General features: G+C 47.3%; 1 protein-coding gene across 5 annotated transcripts in view; it reads left to right on the plus strand.

The window, feature by feature from the left end:
- Positions 1-25045, plus strand: part of FASTKD2 (FAST kinase domains 2) — a 461831-nt gene that overhangs the window by 415888 nt on the left and 20898 nt on the right. For all 5 annotated transcript variants that reach the window (XM_069615586.1, XM_069615582.1, XM_069615584.1 and 2 more), the window contains one exon: positions 16755-16842. In XM_069615586.1, the coding sequence (XP_069471687.1) occupies positions 16755-16842 (88 nt within the window). The remainder of the gene's footprint in view (positions 1-16754; positions 16843-25045) is intronic.

Genomic DNA, 25045 nt, shown 5'->3' on the forward strand with positions numbered 1-25045 from the left:
TCCTTTGAAGGCCCCCCCACCCACGGGGGTCCAACAAAAGGCCAAGCACTGCGAGTCCACTACCGTCGGGAGCGCAGTTGCAGTGGTCTCCTCGGCGGGGGCAGGGCTTGTTCGACATCACCAGCTGCATCGGTCTCCAGTCAACACTCGGGATCTTCATCCAAGAGGAAGTCGGATCACCCTGGCAAGCTGAAGGTGGCTCCGGAGACGACCAAGGAGAAGACCAAACAGCATACGGCGTCTGGCCTACCCTCGGTGGAGAAGGCCAAAGGGGACTGGTCCTCCGAGTCGATCTTTATGAAAAAGGCCAAGCAGGACAATGTTCCTGGGGCGACCAAGAAAGGCTGAGCAGGACAAGGGGCTGGCCTGACTGTGAAAGCCCAGGTGCACCAGACTAAGGCGGCTCCTTCCATCGAGGTGGTGGTAGCGTCCCTTTTTGACAAGCCGCAGGGTGGACCCGCAGGGCGCCCTTCCGAAGGCAAGAGTGTCCCTCCCCACCAGGAGGGAGACTTCATTCCAGCCCATTGAGAAGACCCCAGAGAAGATGATGCTCGTCATCTCCCTGAAGAATCCTTCTACGGCCCGAGTGAAGAGGGACCGTTTACAGAAGTAGAGGGTACTGGATTCCACGCCTAAGTGCTTGCGAGCCCAGCCGTCGCCGGACTCTGTGGTTTCTACAGCGGCCAAGAAGTCGTTGGGCTCTGCCTCTTCGGCAAGTTGGATGCGATGGGAAGGTGAGTTATCTATTCTGCAACGATGACCATCAAACCCGCCAACGCCCTCTCTATCGTAATGCGCTATGACCGGGAGCTGTGGTTCAAGCTCGCACCTCTGCTGGACTTCCTCCTCGACAATAAGAGGGCAGAGAAGCCGGAGTTTCTGCAAGAGGGTGAGCTGGCCTCAGACCACTCCATCACGATGGCCACGGACATCGCAGATGTGGGTTTCTGCCAGATGGGCAATGGCATTTGCCTTTGCCGCCGTGGCTGGGTCAAGGCCAGCAACATTTGACAGGAGGTTTTGGACATGCCCTTTGACAGAGACAATCTTTTCAGAAAAGCTGTGGATGAGTCTCTACAGGCCATCAAGGCAGACACGGAGACGGCACGTGCCCTGGGCACGCTACAGCAGTGACGGCCGTCCTTTTAGTCCTCAGGAGGCAAGTCTCCCCGATTCTCAAAGGGTTACGGCGGGGGCTCCTCCTCTCACCGCCAACCCTCCCACTCCTCGGCCCAAGAGACCAACAGGGGCCACTCCAAAGCCTTCGGAGGAGGGCGCCATCGTCGACAGGGAGCCCAAGCCAGCCTATCGACCTCTAAGCAAGAATGAACTGGTCGGGACGTCGGGCCCGTGCACCACGGTGGGATGCCCGCTGGCGAACTTCGTCAGCATGTGGAAGACAATCTCCACCAACCTTTGGGTGCTGGACGTGCTCGCGCACGGACACACTCTAGAGTTTAAATGGAAGTGTCCCCAAATACCACCGGAGGCCCGGCAGTGAAAACCACGTCCCTCAGCTGCTGCTGGAGGTTCGGGCCATGGTAAAGAAAGGGGCGATAAAGCTGGTTCCAAGGCGACTCTGCAGCTCTGGAGTTTATTCAAGGTAATTCCTCGTGCGAAAGAAGACCGGGTGCTAGAGGCCCATTCTCGACCTGCGACTACTAAATAAGTACAAAAAGTCCCAGAAGTTCTGAATGGTCACTCTTCAAAACGTGCTCGGACAGCTGGATGAGGGAAACTATCTGTTGTCGTTGTTGGTTCTGGAGGATGCGTACTTCCACTTCCCCATTCACACAGGACACCGCAAGTGCGCTTCGTCGTTTAGGGGATGCTTTGCCAATTCAAGGCCCTTCCTTCGGGCTGAAGTCGGCGCCCAGAGTCTTCACCAAGTGCCTGGCTCCGGTAGTGGCCCATCTAGGTCTACAAGGGATCCGCGTCTACCCATACTTCGACGACTGGCTCATCCGGGCCAGCTCAAGGGACATCGCTGTCCACCACACGCTGAGGACCATCCCCCTACTGACAGATCTGGGGTTCTCGGTGAATTATGCAAAGTCCTGCTTGACTTAATCGCAGTACGCGCTGTTCCTGGGATCCCGTCTCAATACTGTCATGCCTGGTGTCACCGTCAGAGGAGAGAGAAGCGGCCATCCTGGTCAAGGTGCAATGGCTGCCAGCTCTGAAGATCGCCACGGTGAGAGCCATCAAGTCTCTGCTCGGCATGATGTCATCATGCATTTACCTCTTTCGACTCTGCACGTTACGGATGTGCCCACTGCGGAAGTTCCTCTACGCCCGGTGGATTCAGGTGTCCGGAAGATACAGGACAGGATCACGCTCAACGAGGGATTCCGTCGGATGATAAGGTGGTGGGGCGTACGCTCTCACCTGACCGGAGGCGCGGATTTCAAGGCCCCGCTGTACCAGGAGACGGTCATGACGGACGCTTCCCTGGAAGGATGGGGAACCCACACCGGAAGCCTTCACGCCAGAGGCCTGTGGCTGCTAGAGGAGAAGACGTTGCACATCAACATTCTGGAGCTACAGCCGGCGTTTTGTCCCTCAAGTCGTTCCTGCCGTCCCTCAAGGGCAAGGTGGTGCAGGTCTTCAGGCAATACCACCACAATGTTTTAAATCAGGAAACGGGGGCACCAGATCCCCAGTGCTCTCAAAATGGCGCAGGACTTATGGCACTGGGCCGTCGCCCAGGGGATGTTCCTCATCCCGTTTCATCTGCCAGGAGTAAAGAACAGTCGCCAACTCTCTAAGCAGGGAGCTTCACTCTTGCCACAAGTGGGAACTTCGGCAGGGCCTACTGGAGAATATTTTCCTGAAATGGGGCAATCCCCAGATCGACTTGTTTGCGACGTACACCAAGTGCCAGAGGTTTGCCATCAAGTTCCCCCAGCAGGAGAGCATGGGTGGCACATTCTCATTCCCGTAGGGCGGCCTCTTTCTGTATGCGTTCCCTCCGATGCCGTTGTTGCTTCAAGTCATCAGTCAACTCAGAGGGTGCCGGATGATCCTCGTTGCACCGGCGTGCCCGAGGAAGATCTGGTACCTGGACCTTCTCAGCATGTCAGCGTCCCCACCAGTCAAGCTGCCAGTGTTCGCGGATCTTCTCGCCAGGGATGGAGACACCATTCTTCACCACGATCCAGGGACTCTGAACCTGAAGGCCTAGCTCCTGTAGCTATAGAATTCAGTGGCTACGATCTCCCGGCACACTGCAAGGAAGTTCTCGCCAAGGCTAGAGCATAATCTACTTTGAAATGCTACAGACTCGAGTGGAAGAGATTTGCTGTTTGGTGCCGTTCCCAGAAGATCGACCCTCTGAGGGTCACGGCTCCCCAGGTACTTACGTATTTGCTGTCGTTAGCCAAATCAGGGCTGGCTCACGCCTCCATCAAGGTTCATCTGGCGGCTATCTCCCACTACACCAGATCCCAAGGACAACCCTCCTTGTGGTCGCACCGGTTGGTCAAGGAATTCGTCAAGGGACTATTCCGCTCGTTCCTGCCAGTGCAGGCTCTAGCCCCGGTGTGGGAGTTCAATGTGGTACTTACCAGGATCATGAGACCCCCGTTCGAGCCTATGCCATCCGTTCCACTCAAGTTTCTGTTGTGGAAATAGGCTTTTCTCGTGCCCATCACCTCTGCACGACAAGTGTGTGAGATCCAGGCCCTCTCCTGTAAACCACCTTACTTGACTTTCCACGAGACGAGGGCGGTGCTGCTGACTTTCATCTAAACGAGCCATTGGTGTTGCCTGTGTTTTTTCCGATGCCTTCATCGCTGGCTGAAAGGACTTTGTAATCGCTGGATGTGGCTAGAGCGCTGAAGTTTTATGTGGCCCGCACGAAGAGTTTCCAGAAAACGTCTCAGCTTTTTGTGAACTTTGGTCCTGTGAACCATGGAAGGCCCTCTCCAAGGCTTCTATTTCCAGGTGGCTCTCTGGCTGTATCACCCACTGTAATCAGTTGGCAAACTGACTGCTGCCTGGCCGTCCGAGCGCCCATTCCACCATGCCGATCGCTGCTACAACGGCGTTCCTCTCTAATGTGCCCCTGATGGACATCTGCAGGGCTGTTAGTGGAGGTGACGCACACTTACACAAATTTATACTGCGTCTACAGGGATTCCAGGGAGGAGTCCAGAGTCGGCCAATCAGTGCTATGCATCCTGTTCGCTTGAGGGGAGTCTGTTCCGGAGGTAAGAGTTAATTGCTTCTGTTGAGCCTTGCAAATTAAAAAGGTCCTTACCACCCCCCGTGGTTGTGTAATGTTGTACTGCTGTGTATTCGTTATTCATGAGCATGTGAATCCATGCCAGACCCCATGCTGGAGAAGGAGCGAGTTACTTACCTGTAACTCTTGTTCTCCAGCATGGGTCTGGCATGGATTCACATGTGTACCCTCACTCCGACCGCTCTGCAACTCTTCTTGATCATACTGTCACTTCCTGAGCTTACCAAATCTGAAGATGGCTGCCAGCAGAGGGGCTTGGGAAGAGGGCTGTCATTGGATGGGGCAGTATGACCCAGAGGGCAGTGATTGGTTTAAAGGAGAAAAGTTTGTAAGTGAAACGGTTTTTTCTTTTACAGAGGATTCTCAGGCATTGTTACTCCAATAAGTGGAAATGTTTTGGTGCAACACTAAAAACATCAACTCTATTATCTAACACACCTCTTAGATTCAGGACGACCTTACTTCCTCTCTGCGTACACCACATCTCAGAGCAAGGTTTCATGGTGGAAGATTCCTGTTATTAAGGCAACTCCCAGATGGGACTTCAATATTGTTCTCACAGGATTAATGGGACCTCCCTTTGAGCCAATGCAGAAGGCCTTTCTTAAGACCCTCACTTATAAGACTGCCTCCCAGTGGCCATTACCTCTATAAGGAGAGTTAGTGAGCTGCAGGCTCTCTCGGTTCAAGAGCCATTTGTGACCATTGATAAAGACAAGGTGGTACTGCACACACACCCATATTTTGCGCCTAAATCCTTTCTAAGTTCTATGTGAATCAATCCATCTTAACTTCCAACTTTCTTTCAGAATCACACCAATTCTGCTGAAAGAAGCCTCCATACACTAGATTTTGGGGGAGCAGCAGTATATTACCTCGAAAAAACGAAACCACTAAAAGTCAAGCCAAAAATTAGTCTTTGTTGCCGCTGGTAGAGAAGGGGACCCTGTTTCTAAATCATCTATTTCTAAATGGATTGTTAAATGCATCACACTGTGTTACTCTCTTGCCTTGTCGTTCTAGGCGTAAAGGGTAAATCTCTCTTGTGAGATTTACCCTTTAGGCCTAGAACTCGCTCTACTCGAGGCACAGGAGCTACTATAGCATTTGTAGCAAATTCTCCTCTTGATTCTATTTCCAAAAGCAGCTACCTGGAGCTCTGTTCACACCTTCACTCAACATTACTGCTTAGACACACATAAAGTCTGATTCTCAGGTGGGTCCAGCGGTGCAAAAACATCCCTTTGCTACTGTTTCTTCACACATTCCACCACCATCTCCTTGTACTGCTCGCTAGTCTATGCACAGCATGTAATTATAAGCAGATTCACAAGCATCAGAAGGCATACATTACTCACCGTAATTGTATTTCTGATGATTGTATCTGCTTAGATTCACATGCGCCCACCCTTAAGTAGAAGGTTTACATCTTACACCTTCTTTTCTTCTGTACTCACTCACACATTCTGTAAGGCTCCCTCACGGCAGAACAAAAACAACCGGGGGGACCTTGACACGTGAAGAATTTTGGCTTCACTACTCGTAACGTTAGGGATAGTGTTACAGTCAAGCCCATGTTGACATCCCTTTTTCGATCTTCGGAAGAAGATGTACTGCGAATACCACTAGATATCGGACTATATGCACAGCATGTGGATCTATCAGAAATACGATTACAGTGAGTAATGTATGCCATATTTTTACAACTGACTGTCTAAGCTGAATTATTGTGTGTTATTCTGTGAGGACTAATTGAGGGCCTCTGACCTCACACTGAGACTAAGCCTTGACTGCTCTCCATTGCTACCTTGATTGTTTTTTGACCAAACTGAGTCTCCCTGTCGACCCTAAGTAGGGTGACCTCCTAAAATCTGCCAGGCAAACAAAAAATAAGGTGACTACACCCTAATAGTGCTGGCGCTCTCAGTTGGCCCCAAAAGGAGCTGGAAAAAGTTCAAACATATGTTGATTCAAAATTCATCTGGTAGTTATAGGTTCATTTTTGTGACCCTTTTAGTTCCTTATTTAACAGAATTTTGAACAAAAATGCTGGAGATCTTATTTTTAAATCAGGAACTGTTTAATGCTAACCAGCAGGGGAATCGGGCGATATGAGGTCGCAAAAGTTTAACCTCTTTTTCTAAAATAAATTGCCACTATAATGCTAGTTTTCCAATTATCCGGGATCTGCTTAGTAGACAGAAGAGCGTTACATACTTGGAGAGTACTAGCTGTACACAATAGATCGCTTAGGCACTTAGCAATTTCAATCCTTCTCTTAGCCAGTTCCAGCTTATACTCCCTCTGCTTCCATATGATATCAATTATGTCCATTGAGGCGGCTTTAACTACTGTAAAAAGGGCTCTCTTTTTGGCCTTACAAGTGGCTGATAAACAGGATTTGTATACAGCCAGATTAGTATGTTCACTGTGCTTGAAAATAGTCCCCCAATTATTAAAATGAATGGTAAATGCGCTGATAATTTCCAGTAGGACAGTCTCTGGGCTCATGTCATGATGCCTACCTCCAAGGAGCCAGGTCCGACCCAGCAACCCCAGAGGCAGGCATCATTTCCCCCAGGGAAGTGCCAGCGGACCCAAGCTGGGGCCCTTTGGACGCAGTCCTGGCGCCTTAGGCGCCAGGCTCATGTTGGACCCCTGTCCTGGCGCCTTAGGCGCCAGGCTCATAAAGCTAGACATGTGTTAAAGTGTTTGAATGTGCACTTACCTGATGCAGACCATGCTGCTACATCCAGGCCCTCTTGAGGCCTGAATGGAACTACTTTACTTGTGGGACTACTTTCCACCCGGGTGTGGTCGGGGAAGGATACATACCTGATCGGTGGAAGGATACACACTTGGAACTTCTCCCAAAGCTATTTAAACCACACACGATCAGCAACTCACGCTTCGCGTTGTTCTGCTCCTCGCAGCTGGACGCTCACCGTGTCAGCTCCTGCATCTGGACCTCAGCCACGCCTGTCAGTATCCTGGGTCACCTGCAAAGGGAGACAAAAGACCTTACCTGCTAAATCAGCACCACGGAGACATCACACCGACGATCCTGAAAAGGAAAACATCATTTTTAAAAGCATTTAGCTACGATCGCTGCAGTGCTGCATTTCACTCACCTATCCTGGACGCCTCCATCTTCAGCAGCGATCATCCGGATCCACAGCCACTTCCCAGAGCCTAGAGAGGAAAAGACAAGAACAAGGTGAGAGAAGGAAAGGAATAGGAAAAGCTCAGCTTCCTTCTAAGACTTACCTGTTGGGTCATTCCCATTTCATTTCGGGTCTTGCCGCTTCCAGGCATTTTCCGGACCCCGGCCCCTATGGGGAAAAAAGACAGACATTGAATGAGCGAATGCAAAGACATTACCCGAGCGCTCATCCAGAACTTACCTGTCATTTACTGGAACTGCACGTTTTACTTCGGGTCGGCGCCATATCTCCGCATTCCGAACCCCGGCCCCTAAGGGGAAAAAGACATAAGCATTAGCGCTTGCTGCAACAAGACAATGAACATTATTATAAAGCTTGGACTTTTGAACTTGCAGCAGAACTTTTACAGCGCCTTACCTGAATAGTCAAGCTTACCTGAACTCCCATCAATCCTCAATCCAGTGAAGTAACTGGGTTTCAACGCGCCCCTGCATCAGAAGCAGGATGGAGAGCTCATCCTTCCTGACCCTAAGGTGAGACTTCACGGGGAACCGTGGAAGGGTATCGTGAAGGGTTGGAAGAGAGTGGGAGGCTTGAGCATAACTCAGTCAATAGGTAATACTCCCTTTTCACGCACAGGGGAATATTCCTGCGAGCCAGAGAAGCCAGAGCAGAGGGGCCTTTCCTGTCCATCTTCAAAGTCCTGCGCTTCACCATTGAAGAAGCACCAGCACTCGAAGCCAGACCTTCGCCTCCGTGGGAATCAGGTGAGCGTTACAGAACGCGAAGCCTACCCACAATTTCCCACCCGGACGCTATGGAGTCTTCCGAGACTGACCAGCTGGCCCAGCTTTTGGGGGAATTACGGGCAGAGGTGCACTCAGCCCGCCAGGAGACTAACGCTCTCAAAAGAGAACTGATGCTATCCAAGGAAAGAACAGATGGCCTAGCCAAAAGGTTATTACAGGCCCAGGCAGGGCACACTCCTTTACCTAATTCCGGAGACATTTCCACATCAATGGGTTTAAATAATCTGGTACAAATCAATCTACCTGGACACATGCCTTTGGCCCCGCCTGAACGTTTTGCGGGGGATCCCAAGAAATATGCCGTCTTTATGAACCAATGTCGTTTACACTTTGTATGCAGACCCGGAGCCTTCCCTAACGACCAGACCAAGGTAGCCTTTATACTATCTTACCTCAGTGGCAGTGCTGCCGATTGGTCTATTCCATTGGTAAATCAGGATGATCCCATTCTCCAGAATTTTCAGGGCTTCCAGGCCAGCATGGAAAGATTGTTCGCTCGACACTCACAAGGACAGGCCCTTGATAACGAACTGCTATCCTTACGACAAGGTAATCAGGATCTTCTGCCCTACATTGCCACCTTTAACAGACTGGTTGTGGAAACTGGATGGCCAGAAAACAAAAGGATCACATTGTTTCATCGAGGCCTGCGCGGAGAACTTAAGGATGTTCTAGCACAGATAGTAAACCCACCCCAGGTCTGCGCATACTACATAGACTTGGTGGTTCAACTTGATCAGACTTCAAAACAGAAAAGAAGATCGGTTCAAGTACGAAACCCGAATACCGATCAAAACCCACGCTAACTCCAAGAGTACCGACGGATCCGAACCTATGCAAATCGGTGGTGTTAAAGGACCATTAACGCAGAAAGAACGAGAGAGAAGGCGGCAAATGCAACTTTGTCTGTATTGCGGGACTTCCGGTCACTTTCTTCGGAATTGTCCAGTTAAACCACCTAAGAAGGTGGTTGGAGCTACTGATAACGAATTATTGACACCTGATTCGGGAAACGACCTAGCCCGACAAGCGTAGGGGTCCGCTTGCCGAGCTTGAAAACTAACTCTTTGACCTCGCATTTTGTCATGACAATGGTGCTCGTGGACCCAAAACAGCCTCAGCAGTTGCATGCTATAAAAGCATACATCGACAGTGGAGCTATTGGAAATTACATAGACCGTGAATTGGCTTCCAGCATTAAGCTTCCTCTCTGCCCGAAAGTAACCCAAGATGTCATTACTACAGTAGATGGAACCGAAATAGCCTCAGGGCCTGTAACGCTTTCCACTGTTGAAGTGACTCTGGTGGGTCAGGACGGACATTGGGAAGCAATCGTGTTTGATGTGATCAAGGCCCCACAATTTCAAGTAATTCTTGGAATTCCTTGGTTAGAAACACATAATCCCAGAATTGACTGGCGAGCAAAGAAGATAAGTTTTCCTGATTGTGAACCAACTTGTTATCCAAGAAATTCAGCTATGGGTCTAGCCTCAGCAACTTCCACCCCTGTACAGTTACCGTCAGAATACCAAGAATTCCAAGACATTTTTCAGAAAGAACAGGCTAACACGTTACCTCCCCATCGGTCTTATGATTGCCAAATCTATCTGGTACCCAATGCTCAACTACCTTGTAGTAGGATTTATGCTCTTACGGAACCTGAGAACCTGCATTTGCGTCAGTATTTAGATCAGTACCTAGCCAATGGTTTTATTCGCCCGTCCAAGTCTCCTGTCTCTTCAGCTCTGTTCTTCGTGCCGAAAAAAGAGGGCGACCTTAGAACGTGTATAGACTATCGCGCCCTAAATCAAATAACAATTAAGAATCGTTATCCTCTGCCCTTGATCCCTGAGCTTATCGACCAGGTGAAAGACGCTTGTGTGTGCACCAGGTTAGATCTCCGAGGAGCTTATCACCTGATGCGTATAAAAGAAGGCGACGAATGGAAGACTGCATTCTGCCCTTCGGTTTGTGCAATGCACCTGCCGCCTTTCAGTACTTTATGAATTATGTTCTTCGGGAACTTATCGATGTCTGTGTCATTGTTTACATTGACGACATCCTGGTGTACTCATCTTCAGAATCTGATCACAGAAAACATGTTAGGGCAGTTCTTGAGAAATTGCGCCAGCACAGACTATTTGCAAAACTCGAAAAATGCGTTTTTCATACCACAGAAGTTGAGTTTCTCTGATTCATCCTGACACCTCAAGGAGTCCGAATGGACTCGCGAAAGGTGGACGCCATCCTCAAATGGCCATCTCCTAGCTCGGTGAAGGGAGTTCAGAGCATGCTCGGCTTTGCCAATTTCTATCGAAGATTCATCCCGGAATTTTCCCGAACAGTCCAACCCATCACAGCTCTCCTAAAGAAAAACAAACGCATCGAATGGACTCTTGAGGCCGAACAAGCCTTTCAGGACCTGAAAACCAAATTCACCTCTGCACCTGTATTGAAGCACCCGCACCCAGATCTCTCGTACATTGTGGAAACCGACGCATCCAGTTCGGCCATGGGAGCTGTCCTGTCGCAAAGAGACCCAAAAACTAACCAACTACACCAGTGGCCTTTTGGTCCAGAACATTTTCTCCTCCTGAAATCAACTACGCAATTACCGATAAAGAGTTACTGGCCATCAAATCTGCTTTTAAGGCTTGGCCTCACTACCTTCTCGGGGCAAGACACACCATCACCGTAATTACGGACCACAGAAACTTACAGTATTTAAAGACGGCCAAAGCTCAATCTTCACGACAACTCCGATGGGCTCTATTCTTTGCGGAATTTGATTTTGTAATTACCTATCGCCCTGGCTGCAAGAATGGAAAAGCGGACGCCTTATCCCGGATTGGCATGGAAGTACCTAATTCGAGCTTAGAACCTGTGCCCATCATACCTGAGCAAAGGATCTTAGGTTTAACTTCATTGCAAACTATTGAGGACATCCAAACACAAGTAAAACAACTTCTAGACTCTTCAACCTTACTGGAATGGAGTCAAAAGGGTCCTCATTACACCGTTAAGGATGACTTACCCTACTTCCAGGAGCGGTTGTTTCTGCCAAGTAAAGAATTGCAAGAACTTGTTATTGCCCATCATCATGAATCTTTAATGGAAGGACACCCTGGTATCGCTAAAACGGAGGAAAAAAATCAAACACCACTTCTGGTGGCCTTCTTGGAGAAAAGACATAAAGTCTTTTGTTCTGTCTTGCGGAATTTGCGCCCAAAACAAAGCTCAAAAGAAAAGGCCAGCCGGCCTACTTCAACCCTTGGATATTCCACCGGCACCATGGCACACCCTGTCAATGGACTTTATAACCATCCTGCCTCCTAGTGCTGGTTACAACACAATCCTTGTAATTGTGGACCTATTCTCCAAAATGGCCCACTTTATCCCTTTTAAAAGGTTTGCCTTCAGCTTCCACCTTGGCCAAGGAATTCCTGGAGAATATAGTTCGCATACATGGTTTCCCTTCCGTATTAGTCTTGGATCGTGGAAGTCAATTTATCTCCCATTTTTGGAAGAAGTGTTGCCGATTAGCGCAAATAGATGTGCGGTTATCCACCAGCCACCACCCCCAGACCGACGGACAAACCGAGAGAACCAATCAGACTCTCGAGCAATATCTTCGGTGCATGTTACACCAATCTGAGTTGAATTGGAAAGACATTCTTTGGATCGCAGAATATGCATACAACAACTCGGTGCATTCTGGAACCGGACAAACCCCTTTTTATACTTTGTATGGTCACCATCCTCGGACCTCTGACCTAGATCCACCTCTGACCCTGGAAATGCCCGCAGTAAATCATCTGCATTCCACAATAACCCGAGCCTTCAAAGAAGCTGCAAGTCATTTACAGCAAGCCAAGAAAAAGTATAAAGAAAACGCTGATTTGCACCGAAGTAAAACTCCTCCCTACCAAGTAGGAGACCAGGTATGGCTAGCAACTAAACATTTACCCCTCAAGGGCCCGCGAACCTTCAATCCCAGATTCATAGGACCTTACCCCATCAAGGCTATAATCAACCCAGTGGTCTTTAAACTGGATCTACCTTCCAACATGCGTATTCATCCAGTTTTTCATGCATCACTTTTGAAGCCAGTACAACCAGGAACCCGATTGTCCAAGCCTCCAGATCCAGTTCAAATTGAAGGGGAATTAGAATTCGAAGTTAAAGACATTTTAGACTCCAAGGTGGTAAAGTCGAAACTCTTCTATCTTGTTGACTGGAAGGGATATGGACCTCAGGAGAGATCGTGGGAGCCTAGTAACCATGTCCATGCACCTCGATTAGTACAAAGGTTTCATCGGAGATTTCCGAACAAGCCAAAACCCCCGGAGGAAAGAACCTTGGGAGGGGCCTTGAGGGGGGGTACTGTCATGATGCCTACCTCCAAGGAGCAAGGTCCGACCCAGCAACCCCAGAGGCAGGCATCATTTCCCCCAGGGGAGTGCCAGCGGGCCCAAGCTGGGGCCCTTTGGACGCAGTCCTGGCGCCTTAGGCGCCAGGCTCATGTTGGACCCCTGTCCTGGCGCCTTAAAGACAGCCAAAGCTCAATCTTCACGAAAACTCCGATGGGCTCTATTCTTTGCGGAATTTGATTTTGTAATTACCTATCGCCCTGGCTGCATGAATAGGCGCCAGGCTCATAAAGCTAGACATGTGTTAAAGTGTTTGAATGTGCACTTACCTGATGCAGACCATGCTGCTACATCCAGGCCCTCTTGAGGCCTAAATGGAACTACTTTACCTGTGGGACTACTTTCCACCCGGGTGTGGTCAGGGAAGGATACATACCTGATCGGTGGAAGGATACACACTTGGAACTTCTTCCAAAGCTATTTAAACCACACCCGATCAGCAACTCACGCTTCGCGTTGTTCTGCTCCTCGCAGCTGGACGCTCACCTTGTCAGCTCCTGCATCTGGACCTCAGCCACGCCTGTCAGTATCCTGGGTCACCTGCAAAGGGAGACAAAAGACCTTACCTGCTAAATCAGCACCACGGAGACATTACACCGACGATCCTGAAAAGGAAGACATCATTTTTAAAAGCATTTCGCTACGATCGCTGCAGCGCTGCATTTCACTCACCTATCCTGGACGCCTCCCATCTTCAGCAGCGATCATCCAGATCCACAGCCACTTCCCAGAGCCTAGAGAGAAAAAGACAAGAACAGGGTGAGAGAAGGAAAGGAATAGGAAAAGCTCAGTTTCCTTCTAAGACTTACCTGTTGGGTCATTCCCATTTCATTTCGGGTCTTGCCGCTTCCAGGCATTTTCCGGACCCCGGCCCCTATGGGGAAAAAAGACAAAGACATTGAATGAGCGAATGCAAAGACATTACCCGAGCGCTCATCCAGAACTTACCTGTCATTTACTCGAACTGCACCTTTCACTTCGGGTCGGCGCCATATCTCCGGCATTCCGAACCCCGGCCCCTAAGGGGAAAAAGACATAAGCATTAGCGCTTGCTGCAACAAGACAATGAACATTATTATAAAGCTTGGACTTTTGAACTTGCAGCAGAACTTTTACAGCGCCTTACCTGAATAGTCAAGCTTACCCGAACTCCCATCAATCCTCAATCCAGTGAAGTAACTGGGTTTCAACGCGCCCCTGCATCCGAAGCAGGATGGAGAGCTCATCCTTTCTGACCCTAAGGTGAGACTTCACGGGGAATCGTGGAAGGGTATCGTGAAGGGTTAGAAGAGAGTGGGAGGCTTGAGCATAACTCAGTCAGTAGGTAATACTCCCTTTTCACGCACAGGGGAATATTCCTGCGAGCCAGAGAAGCCAGAGCAGAGTAGCCCTTCCTGTCCATCTTCAGAGTCCTGCGCTTCACCATTGAAGAAGCACCAGCACTCGAAGCCAGACCTGCGCCTCCGTGGGAATCAGGTGAGCGTTACAGCTCAGACAAGTCATAAATACTGGATAACTATAGTAGCTCCTGCTCCCTATCAATTCTCCACTGCAAAACCCTATTGTTGTGCCTCTTTCACTATGTGGGTACAGGTGGAGCCTGTTTCAACTCCTCTGGCCCAGGAAAGCGACAACAGATAAAGGTCACCCTCTCATCCCTCAATAATGTTGAGACCGTGATTGCAGCCCTGCCACTTCATGGGATTAGAAGGAAGTCTATAATACTACGGAAACGACCGTTGTTAATGTAAAAAAAGGGTGTTGGAGTCTTGTAGCATTGGGTTATGCACTTTATTCAGTAAAATAACAAAGCTATTCCCATTTTTGTTATTATGGAAATGTATGAACCCAAGAGATTTAATTCTTCTTACACTGACTTTCACAGAGAGGATATTTGAGTCCGTGTTTCCCCCACGTAATACAATATTTTTACGAAGCCTCTCTTTGATATATTGGACAAACTAGGGGTCTCATATACCAACTACGCTGATGATACCCAGATCCTTATCCCAATCCAAGGCGATTATGAAAAAGACACCAGACTAGTAAACAAAATTTACCAAATCATCCAAACCTGGATGGCCACACATGGCCTATGTCTTAACAACGATAAGACTGAGCTCTTAATCATTGGGTCTACCAATAAACTGAACAAACTACCCCAGCTTTACAATTCCATCACGATCGATGGCATCAAAATCAAGGTAGCTAAGGAAGTTAAAACCTTAAAACATTAGACTACTGCAATGCACTGTACTTAGGCACCAGTAAACATAACACTAACAAACTCCAAACCCTGCAGAACAATGCCCTCAGAACAGCCCTAGGTATCCCCAAAGGACAACACATATCTGCCCATAGGAGAGCCGTCAACTGGTTGGCCATCAATGACCGTATCAAATTCAAAACTCTGAACATTACACACAATTGTCTGAACAACAAAGCTCCTGCATACCTGACAGAAAAATTCACAAAGCACACCTATGAACGTCCCATCAGAAAAGCCCTCTCAAATAGCATCAAAGTCCCCAACTTTAAACTGAAAAGAACCGGTGGGTCCAGCTTCCCGGTCCTAGCAGCGCAGCTCTGGAACTCCATCCCAGATGCACTTAGAGCTACCCCCTCCTTCCATGCGTTCAAAGCCAACGCTAAACTCTGGCTTAAAAATAACGACCGCTAAAGGCCCCAACTGTACCAATTACTCTGTATATTTATTGTAAACACTGTAACTTATCTCTTGTAAGTCATCCGATATTGCAACACAAAAAGATGTTGATCTATGTAACATCTCTCTCCTGGAAGTAAGAAATGCTTGATATATGAGCTTGTAATATATGATCCTGTAATTTAAGAAATGTAACATACTCGTGTACCTGTAACCCAAGATTTATTTTCTGCAAGCGCCCAGTGACTCAACGGCCAGGTGCGCTCTATAAATAAACAATACAATACAATACATACCTGCACTTCCCATCCCAGGTTTAACAACATATAAATGGCCAGACCCCCAGAGGGTCTGCCGCTCGTTCCCAACTTTCCCATTATCATGTGAACCAAAATAAACCCTTGAAGATGAACAGGTTCAATTGCCCAAGTGTCTTGAAAAAGGACAATTTGATAACCCGTAACAGAATTCCAGTGTGTGCCATATTTCTGTTCAGTTAAAAAGCAAGCCTTGCCAACATGGATAGTTAGTCCACACGTTAGTGCCACAATTCGTTTTCTAGAGATTACTCGCTGCAGGGTGTGGCATCCCATTAGACTCCATGCAACTTAATTTAAGAAAAAAGCCATTGAAACGTTGCTTAAGTGTAGCTAAGTGTTCGCAGGATGCATACAGCCTCTGGAACAGCCTCCCTGCCACTCTAAAACATGAGGAGAACCATCTCTGGTTCCGAAAGCACCTCAAGACCTTCCTCTTTGCTTCTGCCTTCGCTCCCCATCTCCCCTGCTCTCTCTTGGCACTGTGCACCTGGCCACGCTCTGTCCGCTGGGCCCAGGTACCTGCTCACCCTGCCACCCTCCTGCAATTCCTCCTGGCCACCCCTTGCACTGGGGACTGTATCTGTACCCATACACCCCCCCCCCATTTTTGTTCTTTTTCTGCACTTATCAGACTTACCCAGCCTGCAGCCTTAAACACTGCACTTGCCACTTGCTGGCTGCACTACCACTGTTTATTGCCTCCATTTTCTTTTTATATTTATTATTATTTATCTGCTCTCCTCTGCTCCGTTCTTTCCACTCTCCCCCTTCCATGCACTTTCCCCCTTTTCCCTTTCCCATGCACTTGCGGGTTCTCAATGTCACTGGGCCTAGTAAGATCGTTATTATGTTGTGTTGTTCTGCCCTGTTCCCCTCCCTTGCCTAGTCGCGCTCTGAAACACCTCACCTGTGTACGAGTGCGATACAAATAAAATATCATATATCATATAGGCTGCGGTGGCCTTTGTGGATAACACTTGCTGTTGAGGTAAATGTGTAGTCGACATGACAAAACAGTAACCAAACCTTCATAGTTTGAGGCCTTGGTGTAGCTGGGGATCTTGGATCCACGTCCAGCCAAAGTCTTCAGCAACCTAAATTAATCCTTTTTTCATTTTAGATTTCGAATTGTGCATGGATAAAGATCGAAGAACTGTGATTCCACTAACTGAAATAGAAGAACTGAACAATACAACAGATATCCAAAGGTAATGTTTCTGTGCAACCATGATCATGTTTCAACTGTGCATTTTATAATCTAGCTTCCCTGGTTTACTGTGAATTAAAGTTGGTTCTGCCCTTTTGCAGCTCCATGCTAATCATTTAAGGTGTTGCAAATGCTAGTGTGGATTATCTCATAGGGGTAATCATGTTATCCATTTGCAGAGAGAACCTATGGCTACTCCTAGGATGATTCTTGTGTAGCTTAACCTCGTTTGGCTTCCCCGTTTGATCCTTGCTGTGGGTCAGTGGTTACTATGAGATGCCAACCATCTGTCCAGCTCAACCACTTGATCCTCGAAGTGCAGCGTCGGAGATCTTGTGAAGTGTGCGCCGTCTGCTTATGTCAGTGTTTTACTAATAGTTGGCAGGACAAACGATCAGGTTAAATACATACAATGACTGTTTGACCCACAGGATATGTAGCAGACTTTTTTTGTGGACTGACATCTGCCCTCTTGTTTGGCCTATTCGGAAGGTGTTCGGCAGCAATCACGGTTCTATCTTTTTTTTCTTGCATTTGAGGCTTTGTTTCTGCTCCTTTATTTAGGTACTAGCAGCCTGCAACTGGTCTGTACGACAATGCCAAAAGTGCAGGTGCAACATGCTTGTGGAAGATTTTTTTTCATAGAAGTCGGCCTGTATTTTGGCCAAATGGGCCGGATTGGGAGTTACTGCACTGTGCAGCTAGTAGCTTTCATCAGTGTTACTCAAAACATATTCATTAAAATTGAAATTTTGCAACACATTTTACCCAAAACCACCTCTTGAGTACTTCTCCAACAGTCTGTCAAAAAAGGAATGAATTGCCATTGCAACACGTTTTCATTGGTGCCTGCGCCTATGTTATGCCTCATTCGGACCCTGGGTACCATCCTTTAAATTATTTTTAAGGCAAACCTTAGACACAGTCTGCAGAGTTGGGGAGGTTTGTACAGGATCGCTTATTTAATCACAAGTATTCTGCCCCACAGAAAGGACAAGCATTGCAGTCTGCAGAGATAGTTAAAGAATGATATGGGTGCATTTGAAGAGACGCATGCCATGGTTTTGTTGATGTGATGTCAAATTCAGTATCTGCCAGGTTTCATCAAAAGTTTTCCTTTCCTCCTTGCATTTAATAAACTCTCAGCTTTTTGTAAATACTCTTAATTCTCCTCTGTTGGACCTTTGAAAACTGACAAACCTCCCATTGGTTGTGCACAGTTGGCCAGCATCGCCTTGTGTATCACTCGGCTCTCCAGTCACAAAGATGTGTGTATTCCTTTCATTCCCTTCATTGTTCTGACAATGAGTATCATTTTTCTAATACTCCGCCCCACCTTTTTTGTTTAATGAAGTGAGGTGGTTCCAAAAACAGATTGTATACTTATCTGTGCCAAACTGTGGAGCAGACAAGAATTCTCCAATCCTATGATGTGGTGCGTCTGCAAGGGGAAAACATTGCGGAGCAGGTTGATGGTGTTTTATAGGATTTTTCACTTACACCTGAACTTATTAAACTGGACCATTTAAGATGGTAATCAAAATAGCAGTTAGTGATGTTTATGAAATGCGTTGGTGGGCTGAGTTCAGTTCTTTCTATGGTTTAGGAAGAGGAAGTGCTTTCCCCCCACCCCTCTATTGCAGGTGTAAGGTCCACTGACCTTAATTGCAAGCGCTAGTTTGTACTTCTGTGAAACACTGTGGTCACCACTGCCATTAACCCATGGCATGTTATGTTCTGTAAAGCCTGCACGAATGCTTCAAAGCAACGTCTTGTAGAGTACGCTCTTGTAGCATTAAACCCAGCGTTCGACAGGCATTCAGTCCTTAACTGCCTGGCAGAACAAAGCACTGCTTGGGCATCTGGGAGGCCTCATGGCCTTCAACGTAGGTATTAATGCAGTTAAAACCCTAGCTTGTTGCTCTGGTGTTCGAATAGTGTCTTGTCCAAAACATAAAAATAGTTCTCTTTGTAGATCAGGCGCACATGGTTGTGTACTTATTCATCAAAGGGAAAGGTGGCTTGCAACAAATTGCCTCCATTGAATGAGGGAGGAGCTCGGGAGGGAATCCCTTGTCACTGTCCAAAGGTGCTTGGTGGAGGAGAGAGGTGGTGCCTTGTGGTGCGGAGAAGTACTGATCTCTAGTGTGTCGGCACTGGAAGCTCCTGGGCAGCCGGATGGTGAGTAGACTGGGGTTTCTGGCACACATAGCCTACAGCTCCCTTCATACGCATGCTTACCCTGGTGGTTTCATTCTGGCATTCAAATGGGCAAATTGGCCGGCTCCCAAATCGAGGTGGTAGTAATTAATTTTCCTCATTTTCTCCAGTACCTTTGTTTCAGCTGTTCTTCAGGTTAATCTTCGGATAACACTACTACTTGATAATTTTCCAGTACAATTCTCAGAGGTCTTCTGCTGCTCATGTTGTCATACCCAACTAATCTAAGGACGGTAAAACTTTGGTTGGGACTTTTCCTCTTCTTAAAGCCCAGCAAGTTTGAGAAAATGCGTTTTCATCTCTCCAGACTGAGTAATGGTTTTCCCCTCAGAAAACATCATACTGACCTTCAACCAATTGTGTTATTTATAAAAAACGAATTCAAAGATGGCTCGCCCGTGTGTATGGCGGCTACCCTCCCTTAAGTAAATCGGGAAGTTTGTACATATTTTCCTATACTTTCTGCGATTACAAGCACTGCAATGTATCCGTACCAGACAGGTCTCCTGTCCCTGTTATTTACATGCTGACGAGCCCTTTCGAATTCATGTGATAGATATGAGAGCGGCAGCCATCGGATCTAAAACCCAGTATAAACATGGAGTGAGAACTTCATGTTCAAATTGTAGCATTGCCAAGGCCTTTTGAATACATTCATGCAAATATGCGAGTGACTTGGGTAACCATGTTTGTCTGACCTGGCACTTCCAGGTCGTGTTTATTCAGTGAACTAATCCAAAGAGTAATGTGGAGTCTGAGACTTCTCATATAATGTAGCTTTCTATTCCGAAATTCTGTTTCTCCTTATTTCTGAATTTCTTACATGTTCATTTCATTTGTTGCGCCATCTTAACTAGGTGTCCATTTTGAGAAAGCATTTTAGAACATAAGGATTAAACGCCTTACTACTTAAACTTCGAAGGGGGTACTGAAACACTTGCCTTTTCTGTTGATTAGTATCCTCCACTGCCTTTTCGCATTTGCCTTTTTTGTTTTGGTCTCTTCGAGGAGATTCTTATGCCTTGAAATATGAGGATTGGTGGTGCATCCTGGGCTGTTCTATAATTGATACCTCTTGCCTGAAAAATGTGTAACTAACACTTTTCCCTCTTCTGTCCTGCTTTACTTCTAGCACCCCTCTCATCGCTTCCACAACAGTGCCCAGAAGTAGCTTCAGGGTGCCATTAAATGTCCAAGCAATCTAGCCTACTTATGACAGCTTGGCGCTGACACGTTTTCCCCGCTTCCTAACTCCTTCCTGTCCTACCCCATAGCACTTGAAATGGCGCCTAGGTGGTGATGAGTAAGTAGCATACACAAATACTTACATGCAAGATTTTAGGCAGAAGACCTCAAACAAATACGCACCAACCCACCAGGAGCATGGTAAAAAGATCCCTTATACTAGATTTAATGCAAGCCATTAACACAGCTGTGTTGGTGCTGCTGTGAAGGGGAGGGAAACAGGCGAGATAACAATGAGAAGGGAGATTGAAAAAACCGTACATTTTTCTGATCTCAACAATACACCGAAAATTTGCAAAAGGTAGTGCAAAGAAATAAAGCACAGATTATTTGCCTGCTTTCAGAAAAGCTAAGTCATCTTATTCTCAAAGGCGACCTAGCATTTCAGGAGTGCTGGACATGAGTGCAAACTAGGGGCTTAGACAGGGTAGGGCCTGAGCGGGGAAGGCCTTCCCAAATCTGTAAATGCCCACTCGGTAGCGCGGTGTGGGGGCATTTACAGCTGTTAATGTCAGTGCAGTGGGCCCAACTATATTAACTTCAGGCCCCACTTGTTAGATAATCTTGGCTACGCCTCTGGTGCATCAATTGCTGGTCAGCCCCCTTGAATACATTACTCACAGGAGCCTACTCTCGACACAAATGTACTTCAGGCTCCTGGAACACGTGTGCTTGGAGCGCATTTTACATTAACCAGCTGGTAAATGTCCTACCTCTGTGAAATGCGAAAAAAGTAAACGCATTTCTCTCCCTCTGTGGGGGATATCAATGCATGTTGGACAGAGCAGTTCATGAATTGAGTCAGCAATGTCCCCTCATGCATTAAGCACCACCCCAGCGCCGGTTCCAAAAATATGCAGGGGAATGGGTTTGTTTTTTGTGCATTTCAATGCACATCATGTTTTTTAATTCGGATGTGCATTGAAATGCTCTGGAATGCCCCCGTATTTGCGCAAATGCTCAACGGGGGTGGAAAAGCGTATCTTAATGTGCCTCACACATATATTTGTCTTGGTGCTCATGATGTGATGCGGTAGCGCATCTCCTCACTCGTGCCAAAAAAAGTTTGAGAACCTGGCCCAAGTTCACATTTAAATTCCTGGATGGTGCCCATGAAGGGTGGTTGAGAAAGTAGAGCTCAATGATTCCACTATAAAAAGGGCGTGGTTGAGCTTCAGTCATGGACTCCAAGAACTATATTCGCCCACAGTGGCCAAGTGGGTTACACGTCTGCAGCAGGAGCCTTTTCAGATCAATACTTCAGAATTGCCTCTTTAAAGGGAAGCATCTTCAGCATTTTATGGAATTTCAGTTGTGCTGCTTCCCACTACACATGCCTTGATGTGACCTTCCGGCTAAAAGTTTAACCACAGCAAAACAACTGTGCCAGCCACTTCCAGACACCCATGCCAGATTGCCAAATTTGATGAGGTTTCTTTGACCACGATAGGCTAATAGTACACATTCAGCAGTACACACAGACAACACAGGTGCACTTACTTAAATATTAGGTCGTTTACATCTATGCTGTACTTTAAATGAGTCTTAGTAGTCCTGTACTTTAACATTCCCAATGTTTGTAGACTCCACATTTTTAAAGATGGCAATATGAGCCTTGTTTTTCCTTCATCTTTTATTCTCCAATAATGTCCTCTTTATTTGTCTGTGGCCCTTTCTTTCGAAATAAAATATAATTTGTGTGCTTATTCTGTTTTGGGCCGTGGTTAATTTGTAAAATAAGTTGTTCCAGGATGCAAAAATTTTCCGTCATGCCTCTGCCACGCCAGGACGGTAATTTGCCACACAAGTCTGTCACTACCCACATCTGCTGCCTAGTGTGAATGTGTTTGGGGATGCAGCTCAACTCCCTCTTGCTCATTGGGGATGATGGGTGCACTACTCATAGCAGAAGTCTGTTTTACAAATACCAATCCATATAATTTAAGATAAAAATAATCTTGAAATTACACTAAACGTTTAACTGCTTCTTTAAACACAATATGCTTTTTATAGTTTTCCTCCGATTCTGAGGTTGGCAAGTGGAACATTTTGGCCAACTATCAACAGAAAATAGACTGAGCGTGCTTTATTCCCATAGTAAGCTGATGAACAATGCAGACCACATCATTGAGCTGATGACCTTGCAGAAAGCACTACGATCTTCGAGAGGTCAGCACTGGCACAGGAACTCCGCAGCAGTGGCCTTTTCGTTGACCTTGCTCCTTTGGTGGTGCTGGTGACTATGCTGCTGTGGTCCTCTCTGTGCACAGTACCCCTTTCACCTGCTAATGCCACTTGTGGGTGTGCTGCACCTCTTAGTCACGTGCCAGTGTGTAGAGGTCAGTCCTCATCCCTCAGTAGCCTTGGACGCGCCTGACTATTGGCACACCCCAGTCTAGCTGCATACTAGTTAAGAAATGGTCAATGCTCACGTTAACAATGCCCTGCATGTGTCCGCTGAGAGCCCCAGCATGCCTGCAGAAATGAATCTGTACTAGAGCTCTGTGGGCCACGCTGCAGCCAAACCACTGACGCCAGTGCATATGCATGTCCATGCCTACCTGCAAACTAAACCAGTTAATTGCCTCAAGAACTGTGGCTGCCTGACGCACACACCCCCGAGACACCCACCTAGCTGCTGCAGTGCTGCCCTTTTCGGCAGTAGTGGAACACACCAGTGTCATGCAGGCTGACTGCAAAAGGGTGCGGGCATGAGCGCCCAGCATTGTCATCTTTGGGCTCCTTGTTTTTTTAATGAAAATGGATAATTGGCACAGCCGTGCTGCTGGCTTGCTTCATCAGGTCCATGAATAAAAATGACCAGTCTGGGATGAGAGGCATGTGACCCGTGCACACTTCTGTTGCTTGTGTTGTGGCTACAACGGGCTAATGAAGTTGCCAAAACATCACCCCATAATCAAACTCAATCTAAGGATAGAAGTGCTAGTGCCCAGAAGAAAGTACACCTCACCCCTCACAATTGAAGCACTGGTTACTGGTGTGTGTGTAGGCATCTTCTGTGCGTGTGGGCTCCATTTCACCATTAGGTGTTCAACATTTGTGATTCGTCTCGTTTTTTTGCACTGATATATATATATATTTTAAAAAAGGTAGCAGGCGCTCCTCCCCAGAAAGAACATGGCATGATTACCTGTTCTGAGATGAGTTTGCAGCACACGCTTTTTGCTCACTGTACCTTTCACAGATGGGAAATATCCATTTGCATATCAGTCTTTGTCCCGCCCACATGGGCAGTCTAGCATCGAAATGCTATGGCAATTCCTCTCTGAACAAGAGCACCAACAGCAACCCCATACACGTGTTTCAGCCTTGTTGGGCCTCATCAGTGAGGTGAAGCTGTGTCTCTCTGAGTAAAAGTGACCAGGGAGTCCACGTCTGGTTGCCCCCAGGTAACTCGGGGTGACCAACCCCAAGTTCCTTGCAAATAATAAAAAAAAAAGGTAGCAGGCAAATGAGTTTGCAGCACACGCTTTCCCATCTGTGAAAGGTACAGTGACCAAAAAGCGTGTGCTGCAAACTCTCATCTCAGAACAGGTTATCCTGCCATGCTCTTTCTGGAGAGGAGCGCCTGCTACCTTTTTTTGTAGTACTGATATATATATATATGCCACAATTTATTTTAAGTTTATTTATTGGTTGTTTGTGATCCGCACTATACAGCAAAAAATTGTGTTTCAAGGCGCATTAAGACAAGGTGCAGGGAATGGATGACAATGGGGGAATAAAAAAAATACGTTCTTAAAGTCTTGAAATATTCGGAACGTGCAAGTGCTATAGCATGGGGATGGCGGATGGGGGAGGAGGGGAAGTGCAGGAAGGGAAGAAAACAAACATTCTGGTTAGGTCGTGAGACGTTTTGGAACGTGCAAGTGCTGTCGCATAAATGCAAGGAATGGAGGGGGGCGGTGCAGGTAGAGGGGGAAGAGGGCTGAAGCAACAGAACAAACAAAACAACGCTCTTACTAGGCCATGCAACATTTCGGTACGTGCAAGTGCTAAAACACGAATGCATGGGGGGGCTACCTCATGGTGTAGGGGCTGCAACAATGCAAAAGCAACAGCTAAGTCAACAGCGCCAATGAAAGGAAGAGTAAGTTTGCAGGAACATTTCTTATTGCACCGAAAATGACAGCAAAAAGCTCAGCAAGCATGGTTAAAAAGTGAGGTCTGACAGATTAATAAAGAGCGAGGGGTAAAGTGGCAGGTAGCAACAGCAAAAACGATGGCAAATATCATTGTAAACATTGTCAGTCAGGCCTAGGAGGCGGAACGTGGAGGCTCTTTAACAGTTTGGTAGCTGCTGAAGCAAGAATAGAAAGGAGCAGATATCCCAGTTGCAGTGTTAGGTTGATGCAGGAAAGGTTTTGTCGGGATCACGACATTGAGAAGAAAGTCAAAGGGAGGTCCGTGGAGTAAGCTGGGGGTAGACAAGCTCATATCCGGGTAAGCTCCATGCTAGCAGGAGCCTTGCAAAGGCCCTGGCGCACGAAATGAGGCAGCAATGGACATGAGGGAAAATAGACAACGAGTCAAAGGAGGGGTTAACAGGGAGGTGCCGGAGGAGGAAGAGGGGTAAGGAAGTAGGACACACAGCCAAGGCAGAAGGTTGCTGCAACGCTTATCTAAAGGTCTTGGTAGAAGGAGATGCTCCAATCGGGCAATGGAAGGAGATCCAGAACCACATCGGCAGCGACTGCAGGGAGGGGAAAGGAAGGAGA

The sequence above is a fragment of the Ambystoma mexicanum genome, chromosome 9 (genome assembly GCF_040938575.1).
Source record: "Ambystoma mexicanum isolate Mex_15411 chromosome 9, UKY_AmexF1_1, whole genome shotgun sequence".
NCBI lineage: Eukaryota > Metazoa > Chordata > Amphibia > Caudata > Ambystomatidae > Ambystoma > Ambystoma mexicanum.